Raw genomic sequence first — 23548 nt, forward strand, 5'->3', positions numbered from 1 at the left:
CTCGTCGCCCGCCGCTCGAGTTCACGTCGCTCTCGCTGCCGGAGACGGCGGTGGCGGCGGCGAAACGGCCCTACGAGCCGAACTACGTCGCCTTCGCGGCGGGCGCGCTCAACGGGACGATCTTCGGCGACCGCGCGGCCGACCTCGACGCCGTGCTCACCGTCGACGGCGTCGACTTTTCCTGCATCGGCGCCCACGGCTCCGAGGGCGGCGACCGCGTCTACAAGGTCATGAGCCGGTCGCGCCTCTCGGACGCGCGCGTCGACGAACTCTTCGAAACGCGCGCGTCGCCCATCGCGCGCGTCGACTGGAACGCAACGGGCGCCTACCCGGTCCTCGCGCCGACGCCGGGCGCCGCCTGGCCGCCCTTCGTGCTCGGCGACGGAGTCTACTACGCGAACATGGAGGTCCCGGTCTCCTGCATGGAGACGGAGATCATCGCCGGCAAGAACGCGGCGCTGCTCGCGGCCGCGCGCGTCGCCGCCTAATGGTCGTTTTTTACAGCCAGCGCGCCGCCTACGCCGCGGGCGGCGGCGCCGCGGCGACCGCGGCGGCGACGGTCGTCGCGATGGCGACGTCCTGGACGGCGACGCCCGTGAGGTCGCAGACGATGGTGTGCTTCGGGTCCCGGGCCTCCTGGGGCTTCCGGAAGCGCGCGCCGAGCTCCGACCTGGGCAGCACAAGGGTGATTCAACGTCGCTTCAACGTGAGTGTTCCGCGCGCGCGCGTTCCGGGAAAAGCATTCACGCTTCGAGACCGTTCCGAGAGATGATCGCTCGTCCAAAGATCAGCCAGAACGAGTGGAAAACGGCCGAGATATGAGGCTTTGAAGTTGGGAATTTCGCTCTCTTGTGCTGCCCTGGCTCCGACGCCGCGAGCCCCGCGGGCTTGTAGGCCGCCTCGCCGAATTTGAGGCACTGGACCGCCGAGTCCACGAGCAGCCGCACGTCGTCGCCGCGCAGGACGCCGTCGCCGAGCTCGCGCTTGCCCGGGACGTCCGCGCCGAGCGCGACGACGCACGCGCCGGGCCGCACGCCGCGCAGCACGGGCGCCGTCGCGGGCGTGCACGTCACGACGACGTCCGCGCGCGACTCCACGACGTCGAGCGGCGCCACCGTCGTGTGGCGCCAGCCCTTGGTCGCCGCGAAGGTGCCGAAGGCCCGCGCGCTCGCCTCGGACCGGGACACGACCATGAGCTCGCCGTCCGGGAACATGGGCGCGCAGTACTCGGCGACGAGCTTCGCGATGACGCCCGTGCCGAAGACGGCGAGCCGCTGCGCGCCCGCGGGCATGAACTCGCGCACGCAGAGCGCCGCGGCCGCCGCCGTGCGCACGTCCGTGAGGTGGCCGCCGTCCGCGAGGACGCTCTCGAGCTCCCCCGTGCGCTGCGAGAAGAGGAGCATGACGCCCTGGCTGTTCGACAGGCCCAGGGCCGCGTTGCCGGGGAAGCCGCCGGCGACCTTGACGACCCAGGAGCTTTGTTGCTTCACGTAGCCCGCCTTGATGCAGGCGTCGCCCCGGCCCTCGATGAGCACGTGGGACACGGGCGCGACCCAGGCCTTGCCGTCGCTGTACTGCACGTAGGCCGCCTTCATGGCGTCCATGATCGTCGCCACGGGCGGCAGGCTCGCGACGAGCTCGTCCTTCGTGATGACCTGCGGCATCGTTCGCAGCAGAGCGGCGTCGCGAGCAGCTCTCGAGCCCAGGCTCGTTTGGAGATGCGAATTGCCACAGACGGAAATGATGTGCAATTCCTGATTCAACATTAACCGGTCGAGCACACGATGGAGTAGCAAGCAGCCCTAATCAATGGCGAAGCTTGCAGACGACGCGCCGCAGCCATCGACGTTCGCGCTGCCCGTCGACGCGCCGCCGCGGCCGTCCGAGGCGGCGCGGCGCAGGTTCCTGGAGGGACTGGCGCATAAAGGCCAGCGTCCACTGCTCTTCGGCGAACTCGTCGTCGAGAAGCGCGGCGGCGAGCTCCAGATGCGCGAGCGCCGGGGCTGGTGCCCGGGGTCCGCGGGCCGCGGCGCGTCGACGTTCCGGTGCCTCCGCGAGGCCGACGCCATCTACCGCTGGCCCGACTTCGGGCCGCTGTCGATCTCCACGGGCGACGCGGGCGCGGACGGATCGCTGGCGTTTTGCCACGAAACGCCCGGCGCCGAGACCGTGCCCGACTTCGTCTTCCACCGCTGGCCCGAGGCCGGCGTCGACGACTACGCGGACACGTGCTCGGCGATCGCGGCCGCCGGCGAAAGACCGGCGGCGACGGACCGCGCGGGCTGGATCGGCGCGCCCTCGCACGCGACGCGGCGGCGGCTCGCGGAGCTCGGCCATTCCCGACCTGACCTGTTGTCGATCACGCTCATGACGTGGCGTCCCGAAACACAAACAACCGGCCGCCACGGCGCGAGCTCCTTCGTCTCGTTGCCGGAGCTGGTGGCGACCTACGCGTGGCTCGTCGACGTCGAGGGCGCGGGCTACAGCGGGCGGCTCAAGTTCCTCCTCTTCTCGAAGCGCTGTTTATTGCTCGCGGACCGGCCCCAGAAGGAGTGGTTCCACGGCGACCTCGTCCCCTGGACCCACTACGTCCCCGTGCGCCGGGACCTGAGCGACCTCGTGGAAAAGGCGGCCTGGTGCCGGGCGCATCCCGCCGCGGCGGCGTCCGTCGGCGCGGCCGCGGCCCGCTTCGCGGCCGCGCGCCTCACGCGCGCCGCGTGCTACGCCCGCTGGGACGCGGTCCTACGCCCCTACGCCACACCCCTAGCTTAGATGGACTTCGCCGACGCGACGGCGTCGAGGATCGTCGCCATGGCCTCGTCGCCGTAGCGCTGGAGCGACGGGATGAGCGCGCGCGCCTCCTCGGGCTCGCTGTCCTTGGACATGAGGTTCGTCAGGCTCGCGATCTCGTAGACGTGGAGCGCGCCGCCCTCGTCGAAGCGCAGCTCCTGGAGCGCCTGGCGGATGTGGATCGTCTCCGACTTGACCGCTTCCACCGGCCGGACGCCGATGGACCGCTTCGTGTAGTCGTAGGTCTTGCGCAGGAAGGGCCGGTCGCCGGCGCTGTTGCGCATCGTGTTGTCGAGGATCGTCGTCACCTCGGCGTCGCTCAGGCACTCGCAGGAGTTCGCCGGGAACTCGGGGCCGAACCGCAGCACCGCCGCGTCGTCGTCGGGCTCGCCGGCGAGGGCGCTCATCGCGAAAAGCGGCGGGCGCGGAGCGCGGCGATGGCGCCGGCGAGGGCAACGGCGAGGGCGAGGGCGGCGCGCCGGTTGCGCGGCGTGGTGGCGGTGAGCGGCGAGTTGGCGCGCGAGGTGCCGTCGATGTTGGCGTCGATGTTGATCGCCGACGATCCGGGGTCCCGCCTCCCGGCGTTCGCCCGTGCGCGCGAACGCGGTCGTCCCTATTTCGGAAAAACGGTCAGTACCGGCGGGTACGTCTAAGGAAGGCCCCAGCAAACTCTCACGCCCAACGGTGAGGGTGTTGCAGCGATCGGATGGCGTTCGTCCGATCCCTAGAGGAAATCCAGCCCAAAACCGACCCTTACGCGACGACATACGAGTCATTTTCGGCGCTCTAAAGGGCCGCGCGCACGTCGCCATGACCATACGCGACGGTCTGGCCAAAAAGACCGCGCGACGGCAGCGTTTTCTCGTCGGCGAAAAAAACGCGTCTCGGGCACCGAAAACGACCCCGAAACCGTCGGCGTGTCGCGGGACGTCGACGGGTCCCAGGGTCGTGCGCTTCGCGTCGCAGGTGTTGTGGTAGTCAAGGGCGGCCTCCGCAGCAGCCAGAGATCGTTGGAACCGCCGTCATCGATGCGAACTCGCCCGCCAGCGTCTCGCTGCGCGCTTTGAGCGCCAGTCCGCGGTCGAAATACGTGCGTCGGGACGATGTTCGACGTCGCGCCCCGTCCGCAGTACCTTCGTGGACCCTCCGAAGCGCTCGCAGCAGCCGCCGTAGTCGCGCGCGGCGCGGAAGGCGGTCCCGTCGACCGACCTCCACTGGTTTGCACTGCGGAGCGCACGGGCTGGTTTCGCGACGCGTTCGGGTTCCCGCGCCTCGATACGCTGCACACGCACTCTCAGTAGGGTCCTCTCGCGGCCTGCAAAGTTTCCCAAATAGGGACGGCCGCGTTCGCGCGCACGGGCCATCGCAAAAACCGCCACTGCGAGGCGGGACCCCGGCTGCCGACGAGCGGAAGGTCTTTGCCACAAAGGTGGATCTCCGGCGCCACCGTCGTCGCGCAGAACGCTAGCGTAACACACCACCAAAATGCTCTCCTTCGCACCGAAAGAGTCGCCGGACGTGCTCCGGCGCCTGCGGTCCGCGGCCCAGCGCGTCCTCGCGGACGAGCACGGCCTCGGCGACGCCGTCGCGACCGTGGCGTCCATCCCCTGCCGCGAGCCCGGCTGCCCGCCCTTCGAGACCTTCGTGCAGATCCTGAGCGACGTGCTGCCCGTGGCCTTCCGCCTCAACAAGCGGCCCGCCGACGTGAGCGACGCGGAGCTCGCGTCCGCGCTCCGCTTCGCGGTCGCCGGCGCCCGACTCGCGCCGGCGACCGCGGACGCGCCGCCGCCGCCGCCGCTGCCGCCGGCGCCCCACGCCTTCAAGCGCACGCCGGACGCGACCATCGGTATTGCGGCGCTGCGCGGCGTCGTCCGCGAGGTCGTCGACGCGACGGACACGATAGACGTGCACACGCACCTCTTCCCGCCGAGCCACGGCGACCTCTGCGCCTACGGCATCGACGCGCTCCTCACGTACCACTATTTAGTGTCCGAGTTCTTCATGGTCGCGCCCATGGACCTGACGCACGCGCGCTTCTTCGCCAAGTCGAAGCGCGCGCAGGCGGATCTCGTCTGGGACGGCCTGTTCGTCCGACGGACGCCTCTGTCGGAGGCCTGCGTCGGCGTGCTGACGACCCTGGCCGCCTTCCCCGAGCTGCGGCCCGCCCTCGACCCGCCCCTGACGGCCGCGTCGCTCGTCCCGATCCGCGCGTTCTTCGACGCCGCGGATCCCGCGGAACACGCGACGCGCGTGCTCGCGATGGCCGGCGTGAAATACGTCGTCTGCACGAACGTGCCCTTCGACGCGCGCGAGGCGTCGGAGTTCGTCGACGAGACCTGCTGCGTCGACGTCGACGCCGAGACTTTTGCGTCCGTGGAGACGAGGCCGCGCGACGCCGCGGAAACCTCGCAGTTCCGCACGGCGCTGCGCGTCGACGCGCTCCTCAAGGGCGACTGGGCGACGATCGCCGCGTCGCTGGCCCAGCGGGGCCTCCCGGAGACCCTGGCCGGCGCGCGGACCTTTCTGAAGGCCTGGGCGAAGCGCTACGGCGCCGTCTACCTCATGGCGTCGTCGCCCGCGGACTTCGCGTACCCCCGGGACGAACCCAAACAACCGGGCTGGCCGTCGGCGACGGCGCTCGTCGACGACGTGCTCGTGCCCGTCGCGCGGGAGCTCCGGCTGCCGTTGGCGCTCAAGCTCGGCGCGCGGCGCGGCATGAACCCGGACCTCGACCCCTGCGGCGGCGGCGACGGCGTCGTCGTCGCGGACGGCGGCCCGCTCGTGGACCTGTGCTCGCGGAACCCGGACGTCAAGTTTTTAGCGACGTTTTTGAGTCGGGTGAACCAGCACGAGGCGGCGGTCATGAGCCAGAAGTTCCGCAATTTGCACGTCTACGGGTGCTGGTGGTACTGCAACAACCCGTCGATCATCGGAGAGATCACGCGCATGCGCCTCGAGCTCTTAGGCACGGCCTTCACGGCCCAGCACAGCGACTGCCGCGTCCTCGAGCAGCTCATCTACAAGTGGGCCCACTCGCGGCGCGTCGTCGCCGACGCGCTCGCGGACCAGTACGAGCATCTCGTGCGGACGGGCTTCACGCTCAGCCGCGCGGCCGTCGAGCGCGACGTCGAGGCGCTCCTCGGCGGCGCCTACGAGGCCTTCCTCGCCAAGTAAGTTACTTCTTCGGCGTGTCGACGACGACGCCGTTCATCATGAACCAGTAGTAGCCCTGGCAACAGAAGAGGAAGACGCAGAAGGGCACGAAGAAGACGCGGCAGACGATATCGCACTGGAGGCTCCGGGGCTCGTCGAAGAAGGCGCGGTTCCGGATGAAGAGCGCGTGCTTGTCGTAGGAGTGGAGGAAGCTGAAGAACTGGGCGAAGGTCAGCGTGTCCGTCTCCGGGTCCGCGTGCTCCCGGAGGTGGTACCTGTGTGCAAATCAACGAGTGGAACGCCCTGTCCAGCAAAAACTTCAAACCTCTCTATCTCGATCAAATGGAAGTCGATTTGGCTGATTTTTGGACGAATCGATTGCTCTCGTCGAGTTTTCGAAGCACGGCGAAAGAGTCTGGTCCGAACCGTTATATTTCGCGCACATTGAAGTCGGGTTGAAGATTTGATTTGCACACGGGGTGGTACGCGCGGATCTCGAGGCCCGCGTGCGCCGCGGAGCAGAAGATGGAGTAGTGGCGCAGCGCCATGCGCATCTCGGCCTCGTCGATGACGCCGTCGCCGTTGCGGTCGTGGCGGTGGAAGACCTCGGCGAGGATGTCGAGGGACACGATCGGCGGCGGCGGCAGCGCGGACGTCGACGCCGCGGCCGCGTCCGCGGCGTCGCGCGCGGCGTACTGCGCCTCGAGGGACTCGTCGATGAGGCCGCCGACGTGCTCGGCCCAGTGCTCGAGGGCCTCGCCCACGGGCCGCGCGGTCCGGTCGCCCCCGCGCTCGTTCCGCTCCGCGGCCTCGGCGCGCGCGCGGCCGCCGTCGCCCTTCGCCTCGCCGGCCTCGACCTCGGCGTCGTCGGGGAGCGCGCCCGGCGCGAGTGGGGCGTCCGGCGCCGGGACGAGGTGCGCGGACTTGGAGTTCTCCAGGGAGAGGAGCGTGTTCAGCGACGCGCGGTGCTTGCGGGTCGTGGACACGCGGGGCTTCGCGGCGCGGTCCCAGACGGACGCGCGCCGCGCCTTCGCCGCGTGCTCGCTGAGCCGCCGCTGGAAGGTGCGGATCCGCGACGCGCGCTGCGCGGCCCGCGGCGCGCGCCGCCGGAGCGCGGACTCGTCGATGGACTGGATGCGCACGAGGTGCAGGCGCCGCGCCGTGCCCGCGTGCTCGTGGCTCAGGAAGTACTGGACGAGGCCGTAGTGCAGCGTGCAGGCCCAGGTGATGTAGCTCGCCAGGTTCACGAAGCTGACGAGGTAGACCGAGTAGGACACGCGCTGGATCTTCTCGAAGACGTCGGAGCTCAGCGTGAGCATGATGAGCACGGGCACGACGGAGATGGCGACGCGCGCGGGCGCGACGTGGCGGTCGACGAAGAAGCCCGCGTACTGGATGAAGAGGAAGAGCACGCAGGGGATCATGACCGTCGACACGTAGTAGGCGCTCCGTCTATAGACCTCGACCTGGAGCGTGACCTCCATGAACTGGGACCCGCCGAGGTACATCACGAGCGTCTCCCAGCCGCGCCGCGGGCCGAGCTTCCACGTGTTCTGCACGTTGTACTTCGCATCGTCGATCTCCACGGGCCCGCCGGCCTGGGGCAGGAGCCGCAGCTGGACGGACGTCTCGTCGTTGATGTACATGCCGTAGACGATCTCGCACTTCTGGGTGTCGAAGGGCATCTTGGTCACCTGTGTGGAATTCAACCACTGGTTTGGGTGGTCCTGACCAAACTTGAGAATTCTCTAGCTCGGTCAAATCGAAGTCGATTCGGCTGATTTTTGGACGAATCGATTGCTCTCGTCGAGTTCTCGAAGCACAGCCGAAGAGATTGCGTCGAAACGGTCGCATATGCTCACATTGAAGTCGGGTTGAAGATTTGAATTCCACACAGTTGGTCACGTCGAGGCGGCAGGTGAGCTCGTCGTTGACGAGCCGGCTCTCGAAGACCGTGCCGTCCGGGTAGACCCAGATGCCCCCCGCGAGCTGGTGGCCGTCGACCCACCGCGCCAGGTTCTTCACGTAGGGGATGGGGCGCCAGAGGTAGGTCCGCCACTCGTACGCGCCCAGGTAGACGTAGGCGACGTCGCACCCGGCGGGCACGTCGTAGGCGAGCCGCGGGTCGACCCACTGGGTCCGCTGGAAGTAGCGCGGGCTCCAGTTCGTGTTCGCCTCGTCGAGCGAGAAGCCGAGCAGGAGCGCGCCGACCTGCACGAGCTCCGGCGGCGCGTTCGGGCTGCCCGTCGTCGCCTCGAGCGGTCGGAGCGTCCGGTCGTAGCCCAACGCCTCCCAGGCGGCCTTGAGGCCCCCCGTGTCCAGGTTCGTCCGGTTGCCCACGGTGACGCCGCAGAGGGCGCCCGTGGGAGCCGCCGTCGGCGACGCCGCGGCGGCCGCGGCGAGGAGCGCGAGGCGGGAGGCGCCGGGCGCCATGTTAAGCCTCGAGACTTCGCGCGGGCGCGCGCCGCCGCTTCACGTCGGACGGCGCGTCCACGCGAGCGGTCGCACCGCGCGGGAGAGACGCGACCCGGATCCCGCGGCGGAGCTAGAGGGATGGCAGCATCGGGCTGCCCATTATTAGACTCGTGCAACCCGTTACAGCTAGTTAGCAATAACGCGATAACACCCTAGCTAGCCAATCAAATAACACTAATAACACCCTGCCGATGGCAGCCACTCGATTTTTCAAAATCAATAACACCCTGGCGAAAATTCTCGATAACACCCATAACACCCAGCCACCCGATCCTTAAAAAGCCAATAACGACCTAACGCCCGTTAGCGGGCGACCGTCCGAGGCCAATAACGCCCTAACGGACTAACGGGTTGCACGAGCCGACATTATCTGCGGGGGAAGCTTGGCCTGATCGGGCTGCCCTGCTCTCCTTGAAGACTTGCTTGAAGATATTGTGGCATTTCCCGGCGCGCGGCATGTTCTCGAAGCTATAGCTGAAAACCCAAGCAATTGCAGCCACGCTTCCACGATGCAGGCCGTCGTCGTGACGGACGAGGCGGCGGATCCCGAGGCCGCGGCCGCGAAAGTGCTCCCGCCGAAAGCGCACAAGACGAGCCTCTGGCGCTGGTGCGCCCTCGCGCTCGTCGTCGCCGGCGGCGTCGTCGCCGTGGGCCTCGTCGTCGGCGACCCCCGCGCGCGCGGCGGCGGCGACGACGACGACGGCGGCGGCGACGCCGAGGCCTACGTCACGGGCGACATGACCGTCGAGGGCATGACGCTCGAGGACGCGCGGGCCAACGAGGCCGTCTTCGTCGCCGCCGTCGCGGACCTCGCGGACGTCCAGGAGGAGTACGTGGAAGTGGCGATCTCGGCCGCGCGCCGCCGCCGCCTCACGGACGCGGTCACGGTGGACTACGCGATCGCGATGCCGACGACGGACATGGCCGACGACCTCGCCGCGGCCATGTCGTCGCTGACCACGAGCGACGTCGACGCGGCCCTCGCCGCCTCGGCGTCGGACGCCGGCGCGTCGTCGACCTTCGCGGCCGTCGCGTGCTCGGACCTCTCGGAGCCCGAGTCGGCCGCCGCCGCCGACGGCGGCGGCGACGCCGCCGCCGCCGACGACGCCGTCGCGGCGCTCGACGCGCAGGCGGCGACGTTCACCGCGACGATCGCCGTCGAGCGCTTCGGCGGCTGCGACGCGCTCCTCGAGTCCAAGGACGCGTCGCGCGCCTCGAGCTGGTGCCCCGTGCCCGCGGCCGTCGACGAGAACGCGCCGCGCGCGATCCGGCGCGTGCGCGGCGGCACGTGCGGCTGGCGGGGCTACCCGGTCATGTTCGGCGCGCCCGAGCTGCTGCGGAGCGCGGAGGACGGGGCCGCGGCGGACGCGAGCGCCGGCGGCGCCGCGGACGACGGCTTCGCGGACGCGAGCGCCGGCGAAGCCTTTAGCGGCACGAACGCGCAGGAGGAGGGCGTCGACGAGGCGGACACGGTCAAGGCGACGGCCGAGGGCTACGTCTTCGTCGTCGGCGAGGTCCGCGGCGGCGAGGTCGACTCCGGCGGCGCCTACGAGGACTGCCTCCACCGCCTGAGCGTCGTCCGGGACGACGGCGACGGCGTCGAGCTCGTCGCGTTCGTCGACCTCGGCCCGCTCGTGACGACGCCCGAGGCCATGTTCGTCCACGGCGACGTCCTGCTGCTCTACGGGTCCGCGGAGCTCGACTACGAGGACGAGGACGAGGAAGACGACGCGCCCTACTGGTGCCGCGGCGGCTCCGAGGCCGCGACCGTCGCGCTCGCGTTCGACGTCTCGGACCGCGAGCACCCCGTCCTCCTCCGGCGCCAGATCTTCGAGGGCCGCTACGTGACCGCGCGCAAGGTCGGCGACTTCGCGTACCTCGTCGCGTCCAAGTCGGCCTGGTACGCGGCGCCGCGCGCGTCCGTGCCGTTTTACCGCGACGAGACCTTCGACGACGGCTTCGCGATCGACGTCGACGACGGCGGATCCTACGCCGAGGCCGCGGGCGCCGCGGGCGACGCCGTCGCGGTCTGCGCCTGCGGCGACGTCCAGTACGTCACGGCCGTCGAGACGGCGCTCGACGACTTCACGGTCGTCGTCGCCGTCGACGTCTCGGACGTCGCCGCGGCCAAGGCGGCGCCCTCGACCAAGACCGTGCTCGCGAACCGCGCGGCGGACAGCGCCGTCTACTGCAGCAAGGAGAACCTGTATCTGGCCCAGACGGAGTGGGCCGAGGGCGACGGCGAGACCTACTACCGGACGGCGATCGTGCGCCTCGCGCTCGACGGCGCGGACGTCGCCTACGCGGCGTCCTACGCGGCGCCGGGCACGCTTTTGAACCAGTTTAGCCTCAGCGAGTCGGCCCTGGACGGCACGCTCCGCGTCGCGACGACGTCGCGCGAGGGCTCGTGGGCCGACACGTACAACAACGTCTACGTCTTCGACGAAAGCGGCGCGCGGCTCGGCGCGGTCGTCGGTTTAGCCCCCGGCGAGTCCATCAAGTCCGCGCGGTTCACGGCGACGCGGGGCTACCTCGTGACCTTCGTACAGACGGACCCGCTCTTCACGATCTCGCTCGACGACCCGGCGAACCCCTACGTCATGGGCGAGCTGAAGATCCCGGGCTACAGCGCCTACCTCCATCCCATCAACGCGTCCCACATGCTCGGCGTCGGCCGCGCGGCCGACGAGAAGACGGGCGTCGAGCGCGGGCTCCAGTTCTCGCTCTTCGACGTCTCCGACGAGCTGAACCCGCGGCAGGTCGCGGTCGTCGAGGTCGGCGACCGCGGCTCGGCGTCCGAGGCGCTCAACGACCACAAGGCCTTCCAGTTCTGGTCCGCGGGGGACCTGCGGGCCGCCGGGCTCGACCGGTCGACGGGCGTCTTCGCCTTGCCCGCGTCGCTCGCGAGCCTCTCCGCGCGGCTCGAGCTCGCGGACGACGACTGGACGGCGACGAGCCAGTGGACGTCGGGGCTCACCTACTTCCAGGGCCTCGCGCTCTACGACGAGATGCTCCGGCCCGTCGCGAACGTGTCGCACCACGAGCCGGGCTTCTTCGACCCCGTCTACGACGACGCCTACGACTACTGGCGCACCTACCGCAACTCCCACGACTCGGGCGCGCACGTGACGCGGTCCCTCCGCCGCGGCGCGGACATCTTCTCCTTCTCCGACAACCACGTCCGCAAGACGACGCTCGACGGCGCGCTCGTCGGCGAGGCGTTCCTCGCCGCGGACTTCGCCACGGACGACGCCGACCGCTACTCCTACGGCGGCTGGTACTACGGCGGGGGGCACGGCTGGTACTTTTAGCTCTGTTCTTAGTCGTCGCGCTCGCTGCGCCAGAAGGCGAGGACAAGGGAGAAGACGTCGTCGGGCGTCTTCAGGAAGAGCCGCTCGTGCGCGCGGACGCTCGACGACGGCGCCGCGCGGCCGCGCTCGCGGAGGGCCGGGAGCCGCTGGCGGAGGGCGAGGAGCTCCTTGCGCGGCGCGTTGACGTAGGGGAGCCAGCCGCCCGCGGCGCGGACGGCGGCGAGGAAGTCGGCCAGGGCCGTGTGGCCGCGGTATCGCGCGAGGGTCTCGGGGTCACCGGCGTGATAGACCTCGCGCGCGTCGAGCGACGCACCGCGACTCAGGAACAGTCTGCACATCGTGGTGTGATTGTCCATGGCTGCGAAGTGGAGCGCGGTCCGACCATTCCAATTTCGATCTTCTACTCGCGCGCCCGCGTCGAGCAGCAGGACTGCTGCGTCGCGTTGGCCCAAATCAGCGGCGATGTGCAGCGGTGTCCAGCTAATGTATGGCCGACCCAAGTGGACGTCGGCACCGCGTTCAAGAAGATGTTTTATGGCCGTGCACCAGCCTCGACGAGCTGCACAAAACAGGCGCGTCTGTCCAATCGGTGTATCCTCGATGCGCACGCCACCACTTCCGTCGCGTGTCACCATAACGAGCGCATCAAGATCGCCGCCCGACGCGTGATAGCGGACAATCTGGTCGATGAACGAGCGCTCCTCAGAGCTGACCATCTCGTCTCGACGACCCGGGGCTGCTGGCCAAAAGTGAAGGGAACCTTTGGCATACCTAGGTAAAGCAAAAGGTAACTGTCGGAAGCTCAGCCCATTGGCCTCACGATGGTCCTCGTGCGGTTGCTGGCGCTGGCGGCGGGCGCGTCGGCGCTCGCGGCCCGCAACGTCAAGGTCGACGGCCAGAAGTTCGTCGTCGCCGCGACGGGCGAGGAGATCGTGCTCTCCGGCCCCAACGTCGTCGTCAAGGGCCCGCCCTGGCTGCCCTCCGTGGCCGGGGACGCCGTCTGCCGCGACAGCGTCAACGACACGTGCGCGCGCCGCCCGCGCCGGAACACGCGAAAAGAAAGCACCCTTGAGCGCGCCGCCGCCGCAGGCCGCGGCGGGCACCTGCGAGAGCTGCACGACGTTCAACCAGGCCGACGTCGACAACGTCTTCGCGAACGGCTGGAACGCGATCCGCCTCTCCGTCGTCTGGGCCGGCGCGGCGGCGGCGCCGGAGAGCTCCGCCGAAACCGTCGAACGATGCCCTTGAACCACAGGCGCGCAGCCGGCGGACGGCGACGCGCTCGACGCGGACTTCCTCGAGCGGCTCCACGCGATCCTCAACCTCACGGACGCCAACGGCCTCCACGTCCTCCTCGACAACCACGGCGACATGGTCGGCACGGCGGGCTGCGGCAACGGCATGCCCATGTGGTTCCAGCAGGAGGCGCCGGCCCGCGCCGGGCGACGATCGTCGTCCGACGCGTCGACGCCGCGCCCCCCCGCGCGCGCAGGCCGCGCCGGACAAGATCGGCAAGCCCCTCGAGACGGACTTCCCCTACTCCTGGGTCGACGGCCTCGACATCTCCGACCAGGACGGCTACAAGACCTGCGGCGACGACGAGGCCAAGTGGGCGGAGTTCGCGGGCGACCCGCTCTACAACCTCAAGAACCCGCGCGGCGCCGCGCGGGACGCGACCTTTGCGCGCGCGCGCGCCGCTCCGGAGACGGGGTGTACGCGTCGCGCGCGGGGACAAACGCCGCCCCTCGCCAGGTGCTGCCAGGCCATGAACGCGGGCGGGAACCCCGGCTACCTCGGCTACACGACGATCCAGGTCGACTCCATGGCCTACGCGCTCGAGGAGGGCGCGGGCCGCGACAAGTTCGCCAAGTTCTGGGGCCTCGTCGCGGCCGCCGCCGCGGACCACCCGTCCGCGTTCGGCGCGGAGCTGATGAACGAGCCCATGTCGATCCACCGCCGCGACATGTTCAACGCGTGGAAGGCCGCCGCCGAGGCGATCCACGCCGCCGTGCCCGACATGGCCGTCGCGCTCGCCGACGTCGGCGAGGCCGCGATCCTGCCGGACTGGATCGACAAGTACGTCACCGCGGGCCTCGACATCGACAGCGACACGACGGACTGGATCAAGGCGTCGGGCTACCTCTTCTACGCCTTCCACTGGTACGCGACGCCGAGCGACATGCACGACGCCGTCGACCGCGTCAACGACATCCGGACCGACTGGGACGTGCCCGTCTTCTCGACGGAGAGCGGCAAGAACTGCGACTACCGCGACCTCCTCCGGAACAACTCCATCTCCTGGACCTACTGGCACTACTCCGATTATTGCAACACGGGCGCCGACTTTGGCAACCGGCCCGTCAACGAGACCTTCGGCGCCTGCATCCTCGGCTGGGGCTCCGGCGACCCCGGGCCCGTCTGCCCCTGACGAGGGGCGCGTGTATCGCCCGCCCGCGCGGCGTCCTAATCACGCACGTGGACCTCTCAAAAGAGCGGCCGGATCGCGGGTTTTGCGGCGGCGAGGACGGCGCCGTCCGCCGGGTAGACGACGCGGACCACGCAGGCACCGGTGGGGACGCCGCTCACGTCGATCTCGTTCGCGCCGGGCCGCCGCGTCGGCGCCGTCGTCAGGCGGACCGCGTAGCGCCCCGCGCCGTCCGCGGCGAGCGTCTCGTCGTCGAGGTACTCGGGCAGCGGAAGCGCGTCGAAGCCGTAGCAGGTCACGGACGTGTAGCGGAAGACGGGCGCGCCGCGGCCGTCGAGCCAGGCGAGGCGGCCCGAGACCTCGACGTCGCCGCGCGTCGCGTCGTAGAGCATCGTGAAGTACCTGCGCGCGCGCGCGCGTCGGGGCCCGAAGAACAACGACTTTCGGGGGCGCCGCCGCGCGACGCGTGCCTGCTGCTGCCGCCGAGCGACGCGCGCGCCGCGGGGAGCGCGACGGTCTCGTTGGGCACCATGGACCGCTCGCCGTAGAGGCGCCGCCTTGTGCGCGCGGCGACGCGGCCCAGGAGCGCGCGCCGGAGCGCGGCCGCGGCGCCCGCCGCGAGCGCGAGCTCCGGCGCCGTCGCGACCAAAGACAGCGCGCAGTTGGCCCGGACCACCGCCGCGAGGCGCGCCGCGGGGCCGCCGCGCGCCGCCGCGCAGGGCCCGCCGACGCGCGTTTCGGCCCGCGCGGGCCAGGCCGCGCCGGACGCGTCGAGGAGCGTCGGCGCGGCCCACGCCCGGCCCGGGCGCACGCGGAACGCGCGCATGACGAGGAGCTTGACGCGCGTCGCCGCGCCGGAGTCGATCCAGCGGGCGCCGTTCGTCGGTTTGTCGCCGGAAATGACGAGGGTGAATTTTCCGTCGCCGTCGAGCTCGAACTCGCGGTCGCAGATTATCGATTCCGCGCTCACGCCGTCGTCGCCCTTGGCCTTGTCGAAGAAGCACTGGATGCTCCAGTAGACGCACTCGGGCGGCACGCCGCGCACCGTCGCGGGCAGCGGCAGCGACGCCACGATCGCGTTGTGGTCGTTGAGCTCCGGGAACGGGCCGACGAGCGCGACCGTCGCGTCGTCCGCGGCCGTGGCGTTTCCTGGGATATTTGAGATCCAGTTCGGCAGCGGCAGGAAGGACGCGAGGCGCGAGTAGCGCCGGGCCAGGGCCGCGCAGCGGAATCGGAGCCGCGACAGGAGGACGAGGTCGACGAGGTCGCTGTGGAGCGCGAAGTCGAGCAGGGCGCAGGCGGCGACGACGGCCAGGGCCGGGCGCGCGGACCGGGGCACGCCGTTGAGGCGCAGCGAATGCGGGATGCGTCCGATGCCCAGCGGGAAGCGCAACGAGGCGAAGAGCGCGTCGCGGAGTGCCATACTCGCGAAGATCCGCGGGCTGCCCCGCCGCTTGAGGCTCATGCTGCCGATGTCAAGGCTAGCGCTCATGCTGCCCAATTCTCGCGAATCCTCTCGCGATGCTCTCGTCGCATCGTGCGCGCCTCGGCTGCGCCGCGTGCGTCGCCGGCGGCGCGTCGCTGGCGGCGCTGCTGCTGGCCTGGCGCCCCCACGAGTCGACGGTCGTCAAGCTGCGAGGCTACGTCCATTTATACAATTGGCTCTACCGCAACGACACGTCGTCGGACGCCGCCTGGGAGCGCCGCCTCGGCGAGCTCCTCGAGGCGGCCCTCGCGGCCGAGCGGGCGGCCTTTGGCGACGACGCGAACGCCGACGCCGCGAAGCGCGCGCTCTTCCGGGCGCAGCTCGACGGCCTCACCGGTCCCGGCAACCGGTTCAGCGCGCTCGGCCGCGCGCTCGCGCGGAAGGACCTCGTCGCGACGCTCGCGCGCCGCAGAGCCTTCGCGGACCGCTGCGCCGCGGCGGGCCCGCTGCCGCCCCTCGCGGGCGTCGTCGTGATCGCGGGGCTGCCGCGGACCGGGTCCACGTTCCTCCACCGATTGCTCGCCGTCGACGAAGGCACGCGGTCGCCGCTCTGGTGGGAGCAGATGCACGACGACCCGGCGCCCGCGGCCTCGCCCGACGACCCGCGCGCCGCGGAGGTCGCGAGGGCGCTGCGAGGCCTGGCCGCGATCTCGCCGAACGCGCTCTCCGAGTTCGACAAGTTCCACAAGCTCGGCAGCGGCGAGGTCGAGGAGTGCGCGCCCTTCCTCCGCCGCTACTACAACGACATGGACAGCGTGCTCTTCGCGCCCCGCGCGCTCGACGCGCGGTCCAGATGGCTCCGGGACCCGGCGGTGGACAAGTCGTTCCTCGCCCGGCACCTCGTCGCCTGGCTCCGCCTCCAGAACGCGGACGAGGCCTGGATCCTCAAGGCGCCCCTCTTCACCTACTTCCTCGACGAGCTCGAGGCGGCGCTCCCGCCGTCGACGACGTTCGCGTTCACGAGCCGCGACCCCCGGAGCGTCGTCCCGTCGACCTGCGGCATGGCCGAGGTCTCCGCGGCGCTCAAGGCCGACTGGACGACGCCGGACTTCTTGCACCTGCTCGGCGAGTCCGTGGCCGACCGCCTCGCGGCCTGGGCGGGGCTCCAGGCGGACTTCGCCGCGCGGCGGCCGGACGCGGTCCGCGTCGCCTACGACGACCTCGTCGCGGACCCCCTCGCCGTCGTGGAGCTTATCTACGCCGCCTCGGACCGGACCCTGACCCCGGAGACGCGCGCGGCCATGGACCGCCACCTCGCGGAGAACAGGCAGCACAAGCACGGCCGGGCGGCCTACTCCCTCGCCAAGTTCGGCCTCGCGGACCTGTCCCGGTTCGACGCGTACGCGGCGACCTTCCTTTAAGGGAGCCACATGGACCCCATGGCCCAGGCGCTCAGGGACGCCGTCGCGTTCGCCGGCGCGAGGAGCGCGACGGCGCCCCCGGCGCCGTAGGCGCGCGACGCGACCCGCGCGCGGCCGCCGTCGAAGAACGCCTCGCCGACGCTCCCGTCGACGAGGACGCGGACGCGCAGGAGCTCCTGGGTCGCGGGGATCGACAGGAAGCCCGCGCCGCCGGTGCCCTCGACGCGGCCGCGGACGAGGCCGCCCGCGGCGCCCAGCGGCGTGAACGTGTAGGCGAAGGTCCCGTTCTGCGCCGCGACGCCGACGGGCCCCGCGGCCCAGCCGCGGAAGTCGACGACGACGTCGAGGTGGCGCCCCGCGACGCCCGCGGCGGCCCACGCGCCCGCGCCCGCGGCGGACGCGTTCGCCGCGAGCGCCGCGGTTCGAAGGGCCGCGAGCTCCGCGACCGGGTTCACGAGCACGCTCGTCGACGGGTCGTCGGCGCGCGCGGGCGCGACGACGCGCGGCGCGGTCTGCGCGCCGAGCCACGTCTGGTTCTCCGGCGTCTCCGCCGGCTCGTCGAGCCAGGCGTACTGTATCCGCCGCCCGTCGGACGTCTCGTAGCCCTTGGGGTACTTGGCCGCGCCGTAGTCGTAGGCGAAGAAGCTCGCGTTCGCCGTCGACCCGGCCGCGAGCTCCGCGGCGACCGCGCGCGCGCGCGACCCCGAGACGGTAAACGTCCGGTTCTCGCCGAGCTCGCCGACGACCGCGCCGCCCGACGCCAGGTGACAGCCGAACGAGTTGATGCCGAAGACCCACCGGTCGGCCAGGGGGTAGAAGTCGGAGCAGGGCACCGCGCACGCGGCGCACGCCGGGCAGTCGAGCGCGCCCGCCTCGTCCCACGCCACAAAGTCCGCGGACGCGAAGAATTTCACCGCGAGCGGCCGGCCGCCCTCGATGGTCGTCGTCCAGGTGCCGCCCTCGCGCCACGCGGCCGTGCAGCCGAGCGGGCCCGCGAGCGGGCCGCCGCGGACGTCGCCGTCGAGCGGGTTGCGCGGGTCCTTCGCCCACGTCACGAGGTCCGGGTCGTCGGGGTCCGCGGGCCGGGCGCCGGCCATGTGGCTGCCGGGCATGGCCGGGTAGGTCGCGACGGGGCGGCCGCCGACGACCGTGACCGAGCCCGTGAAGACGCCCTGGGCGTCGTAGGGCGTCGGCGACCCGTCTCCGTCGACGCCCGGCACGAGCGCCGGCGGCAGGCACGTCGCGTGGCTGAGGTTGCCCGCGACGTGGCCCCAGGAAATGAGGCGGCCGCCCGGTCCCGGGCCGGGCGTGTCGTCCCTGGCGTACTGGTAGAAGAGGTGGTGCCTGCCTTTGAATTCGAAGGGGGCATTGGGGTCGTTGAGCCAGCCGCCGCCGCAGCCCGCGGGCGACACGTGGAAGATGGGCGCGTAGATGTCGTCATGAGTTGCCACCGCCGCTACTAGCAGGCTCGTCCACAGCGTCATTAATGAAGGCAGCCCCAGAATGCTGAAGTGACGGACCATGCCGCAAGCGGAACCGGCTAAGTTGGACTTCAAGCTCAGTTCACGTTGACTTCGACTTGAAGGGGTTGTTCACTTGGTTGTTCACTTGGTTGGCCTGCCCGGTCCCGAGGCTCGGAAAACAAAAAAAACACGCTTACAGACCCACGAGCGCGAGGCGCGCGCGCCGCTCCGCCGGCTTCCAGTAGCGCGCGAGGGGCCGGGGGACGCGGCCGCCGCAGTAGAGCACCGCGAGCCGCGCGTCCGCGTCCCGCGTCCGCGCCGCATAAAAACACTCCGCCGCCGCGGCCAGGTCCACGGGCACGCCCGGCGCGTCCGCGAGGTAGAGCCGGCCGAGGACGCCCGCGGCGGCCGCGGGCGCGCCGTTGCTCGCCGCGCGGCGGAGGAGCTGCACGGCGTCGCGCGCGCGGCCCGGCGCGGCGTCGAGGAGCGCCTCGGCCGCGTCGACGCAGGCCGGCGCGTGGCCCAGGGCCGCCGCGGCGTCCAAATCGCGCGCGTCGCCGCCGAGGGCCCAGCACGCGTGGGCCGCGCCGCCGTCGCCGCCCGCGGCCGCGCGCCGGAGCCAGCGCCGCGCCGCGGCCTCGTCGCGCGCGGCGCCGTCGCCGGCGAGCAGCGCGCGGCCGAGGTAGCGCTGGGCCGCGGCCTTGCCCGCGCGCGCCGCGGCGCGCCAGGCGCCGATCGCCGCCGCCCGGTCGCCGCGGCCGTGGCGGAGGACGCCGAGGTTCAGCGCCGCGTCCGCGGAGCCGCGAGCCGCCGCGGCCTCGTAGGCCGCCTCGCCCTCGGCCTCGAGGGCCGCGCGCTCCTCGGCGGTCGCGGCGCTGCGCGCGCGGACGCAGGCGCGCGCGCCGACGTTGTAGAGCGCGTCCGCGTCGCCCCGCGCGGCCGCGCGGTCGTACCAGGGCGTCGCCGCGTCGCGGCAGCAGCTCCGGGGCTTGAACCAGCACACCAACGAATAGCGGCTCCCGCGGTCGACGCGGACGCCGTGGCGCAGGTCGAAGCCGTGCGCGAAGCCGTCGCCGCGGGCTAAGGGAGCGAATCGCGCCGAGGCGGGGCGCGGCGTCGGCTGCGCGTAGTAGCCGCCGTCGTAGTCGTCCGCGTCGTTGAGCGCGACGACCAGGGTGACGAACGCGTGCGCGTCGAAGTGCGCGGGGTGTTTCCGCCGCTCCGACGGCAGGTAGCGCCGCACGAGGGCCTGGTAGGGCTCGAGCGTCGCGCACTTGAAGCGCTCGCGGAGGTACGGCAGCGCGCGGCCGAGGAGCGGCCGTTCCAGCGCGCGGCACGCGCCCTCCGAGAGCACGTCGCCCCTGTCGAAGATGAAGCATTCGAAGGTCGGCTCGCGGTCCACGGAGTCGGGGCCGCGCGCGAAGTCGAGGGTGCAGGCGAGCAGGCGCCGCGTCTCGTCGACGCTGAGGAGCGACGGCAGCGCGAAGGCCTTGGGAGCGACGGCGGCGCGGCGCTCGACGACGCCCGCTGGGCCGACGCGCGGCTCGCCGAGGGCCATTTTTGGTAGGCCCATTGTTCGCGCGCTGCGACGCGTCGCGCGCGACGGAGGACGCTGCGCACGACGGAGAACGTTGGCGCGACGACAGAGGACGCTGCGCACGCTGCGGCGCTCTCGAGAGGCGAGGCAGCCCAGTACCTTGTCGTTCAATTGAACTCAATGTGCACAATAACGGTCATGATCCCATCGAGACGCATTGTTCATCAGAAGACCATGTCCCGCGTCGTAGCAGCCCTCCTCCTCCTCCTCGGGCCGGCGAGTGCCGGGCTCGAATGCACGCTCTGCAAGAGCGCCATGGAAAAGGTGGACGAATCCGTGTTGGACGTCAACGCCACGGCCGTAGTGGAGTCCACGTGCGAGAAAGTGCCCGACATCCTCGGGGCCCGGGCCAAGTGCGTCGAGGAGGCGAGCGCCGCCGTGGACGACATCCTCAACAAAACCGTCGCTACGGCCCTGGACCCCGAGACGGCCTGCGAGTGCCTCGGCGCCTGCGACGGCGGCGACCGCGCGCGCGCCGCCGTCGGTTCCATCGAATGCGCGCTCTGCGAGGCGGCCGTCGAGGCGACGGACGCGGTGCTCAAGCTCAACGCGACGCAGGCGGCCCTCGAGAAGCTCGCCGACGAGGCCTGCGCGGCCCTCGGCCCGCTCGCGGGCACCTGCGAGAAGCTCTTCGCGGGCTCCATCGACGGCATGGTCCAGTGCGAGGTCGCGACCGCGCTCGCGCCGGCGACCTTCTGCGCCTGCTAGCCGGGGGTTAACAGCGCGCCGCGAGGCGGCGGAGCTCGCCCGCGGTCGCGGCGGCCTCGGCGTCGTCGCGCGCGCGCTGGCCGTCGAGGCGCGCCTCGCGGTCGGCGTCGAGGCGCGCGGCGACGTGGCGCCGGAGGGCCGGCGAGCCGACGCGCTTCGCGAGCTCGACGGCGCCGTGGTCGAGCCTCGCGCGCGCGTGGAGGAGCGCGTGGGCGACGTCCTCGTGGCGCTGCTCGAGCGCGAGGCGCAGCGGCGACTCGGCGCCCGCGCGGTCGACGACGGCGCCGCGGCGCAGGAGCAGCTGGACGGCGCCCACGTGGCCGTGCTTCGCGGCCAGGTCCAGCGCCGACCGGCCGCTGGACGCGCGCGCGTCCGCGTCCGCGCCGCCGTCGAGGAGCGCCTCCGCGGCGTCCGCGGCGCCGCGACGCGCCGCGAGGTGGAGCGCCGTCGTCGCCGTCGGCGCGGCCGCGTGGGCCGCCCCGCCGGGCCAGGCCTCGAGGAGGAGCGCGACGAGCGCGGCGTCGCCGGCGTCGGCGGCGTCGAAGAGCGGCGGGAAGCCGCGGCGGTCGAACGCGCGCGCGGCCGCGGGCGCCGCCGCGAGCACGCGGCGCGCGGCCGCGGCGCCGCCGGGCCCGGCGACGGCCGCGTGGAGCGCCGTGCGGCCGTCGGACTTGCGCGTCGCGCCCGCGACGTCGACGCCGCGCGCGAGGAGGTCGTCGACGGCCGCGGCGTCGCCGCGCTCGCACGCGCGGAGGAGCCGGCTCGCCGGCGGCGGGCCGGCCGCGGGGGGGCGCCGCGGCGCGCGCGCGGGCCGCGGCGCGCGCGACGCCGACGACGCCGCCGACCGCGACGACGCCGCCGACCGCGACGACGTTGCCGACCGCGACGACCGGCCGCCGGACGCGGGCCGCCGCGGCGCGCGCGACGGCGCGGCCGCGAGGCCGGGGATGGCGAGCGGCGTGACGCCGGGCGGCGGCTTCGCCGCGGGGGCCGGCGGCTCGGCGGGGGGCTCCGCAGCGGTTTCCGGCGCGCCGGCCTCGGGGGCCTCAGTGGGCGCCGGCTCGGGCTCATCCGCCGGCGCGTCCTCGGGTGTCATCGGCGAAGGCGCGGGCTCGTCGACGGGCGAAGGCGCGGGCTCGTCGACGGGCGAAGGCGCGGGCTCCTCGACGGGCGACGCGGGAGGCTCGTCGTCGGGCGTTCGCGCCGGCTCGTCCTCGACGAACGGCGAGGGCGACGCGGCGGACTCCTGGCCCTCGACGAAGGGCGAGGGCGACGCCGCGGCGGCGAGCATCTCGTCGACGAAGGAGAGCGTCGACTGGATGCGCGTCTTGCGATCGACGATTTCGGGCTCGCTCGCGGCGTCGTCCTCCTCCGTCCGCGGCGGCGCCGCGGGACTCGCTTCGCTCTCGGTCGGCGGCGGCCCCAGGACGCCAACGTCGTGCTCCGGCGCGGCGACGTCGCCATCCGGGACGACGGCGCTCTCGTCCGGCTTCGGTTCGGGCGCGTCGCCGTCCGTAAAGGGCTCCGCGTCGTCCGCCGGCGACTCGGCCACTGCGTCGCGAACCGGCGACGCAGTCACTGCGTCGCCCGCCGGCGACTCGGCCTCCGCGTCGCCCGGTCGCGACCGAGCCGGCGACTCGGGAGCCGCGAGATCGCCGGCCGCCGCGGTCTCGTCGACCCCGGGCGGCGGCGGCGGCGTCGCCCCCGGCGGCCGGTCCGCGAGGGCCCAGCGGCGGAGGAAGGCGACGACCTTGACCTGGCGCGCCTCGCACGCGATGCCGACGACGTCGACTTTGTGCACGGTCCTCCACCGCGGGTCCGCGCCGAGATCGACGAGGCGCCGGACGGTCCCGACGTCGCCGACGGCGGCGGCGGCGTGGAGCGGCGTCCAGCCGTTGCCGTCGGCGTAGGCGAGCGCGGACGTCCGGAGGAGCGCGAGCGGCGCGCCGCGGCCGCGCTCCGCGCGGAGCACGGCCTCGAGGCGGCCGAGGGGCGCGTCGGCCGCGGCCGCGTCGCGGCGCGCGACGGCGCGGAAGAGCGCGCGGCCGAGGAGCCGGCCCCGGGCGACCTGGCGCCCGCGCGGCATGGGCGGCTTCGGCGGCGGCGGCGGCGCGTCCGCCGCGGCCGCGGCCGGCGGCGGCGGCCTCCGCGGCGCCGCGCGCCGCGCGGCGAGGTAGGCCTCGCAGGCGTGGTTGCCCGCGGCCCGGGCCGCGGCGAGCGCGCCGCGCGACGGCGCCGCGCCCGCGGCGAGGAGCCGCGCGCAGCAGGCGACGGCGGCCTCGTCCGTCGCCGCCGCCGCGGCCAATCGCAGCGGCGGGCCGAGCCGCGTCGACCCGATGCGGACCTTCGTCGCCGCGAGCGCCGCCCGGTCGGCGCCCGCGAGGCGGCCTTCGACGGCGCCGACGTCGCCGCGGCGGCAGGCGTCGAGCACGGCGAGGTGCGCGTCGAAGCCGGGCTCGCCCCGGTCGACGCACGGCGCGTCGTCGTCGTCGTCCGCTTCTTCTTCTTCCTCCGCCGCCTCCTCGGGCGCGTCGTCCCTGGCCTCGCTCTCCGGGGGCGGCGCGCCCGCGGCGTCGAGGGCGGCCGTCACGAAGGCGAACTCGGACTTCGACTCGTCCTTCGACTCGTCCTTCGTTTCGTCTTCGTCGTCGTCGCGTCGTCGCGCGGAAAGCCGCCGTCGCTGCCCGTCGGGCTCGGGCTCGGCCGGCCGACGGGGCTCGCGAGCGAGTCCGCCGGGCTCGCGGGCGGCCGCGGGCTCGCGCGCGGGCTGTCGCGCATC

At 72.4% G+C, this 23548-nt stretch overlaps 5 protein-coding genes across 5 annotated transcripts; 2 read left to right on the forward strand and 3 right to left on the reverse strand.

The window, feature by feature from the left end:
- Nucleotides 1–555: 555 nt before the first annotated feature.
- AURANDRAFT_13267 (hypothetical protein) lies at nucleotides 556–1607 on the reverse strand (the record flags this gene model as incomplete). The annotated part of the gene is made up of 2 exons (XM_009038132.1): nucleotides 556–670; nucleotides 871–1607. Coding segments are annotated over 2 exons (852 nt in total), but the record flags the coding sequence as incomplete, so codon positions are not given.
- A 3049-nt stretch (nucleotides 1608–4656) lies between these two features.
- On the forward strand, nucleotides 4657–5961 carry AURANDRAFT_11609 (hypothetical protein; the record flags this gene model as incomplete). Its single annotated transcript, XM_009037814.1, has 2 exons — nucleotides 4657–5105; nucleotides 5175–5961. Coding segments are annotated over 2 exons (1236 nt in total), but the record flags the coding sequence as incomplete, so codon positions are not given.
- Nucleotides 5962–7211: 1250 nt separating this feature from the next.
- Nucleotides 7212–7451, reverse strand: AURANDRAFT_25267 (hypothetical protein; the record flags this gene model as incomplete). Its single annotated transcript, XM_009038131.1, has 1 exon — nucleotides 7212–7451. A coding segment is annotated over one exon (240 nt), but the record flags the coding sequence as incomplete, so codon positions are not given.
- A 1427-nt stretch (nucleotides 7452–8878) lies between these two features.
- Nucleotides 8879–11743, forward strand: AURANDRAFT_71445 (hypothetical protein; the record flags this gene model as incomplete). The annotated part of the gene is made up of 1 exon (XM_009037815.1): nucleotides 8879–11743. One exon carries the CDS (start codon nucleotides 8928–8930, stop codon nucleotides 11727–11729), a length of 2802 nt encoding a protein of 933 aa, XP_009036063.1.
- Nucleotides 11744–12028: 285 nt separating this feature from the next.
- AURANDRAFT_2699 (hypothetical protein) lies at nucleotides 12029–21241 on the reverse strand (the record flags this gene model as incomplete). Its single annotated transcript, XM_009037727.1, has 2 exons — nucleotides 12029–12209; nucleotides 21027–21241. Coding segments are annotated over 2 exons (396 nt in total), but the record flags the coding sequence as incomplete, so codon positions are not given.
- Between the last annotated feature and the right edge of the window lie 2307 nt (nucleotides 21242–23548).

This window comes from Aureococcus anophagefferens (assembly GCF_000186865.1).
Source record: "Aureococcus anophagefferens unplaced genomic scaffold AURANscaffold_7, whole genome shotgun sequence".
In the NCBI taxonomy this organism is placed as follows: domain Eukaryota; class Pelagophyceae; order Pelagomonadales; family Pelagomonadaceae; genus Aureococcus; species Aureococcus anophagefferens.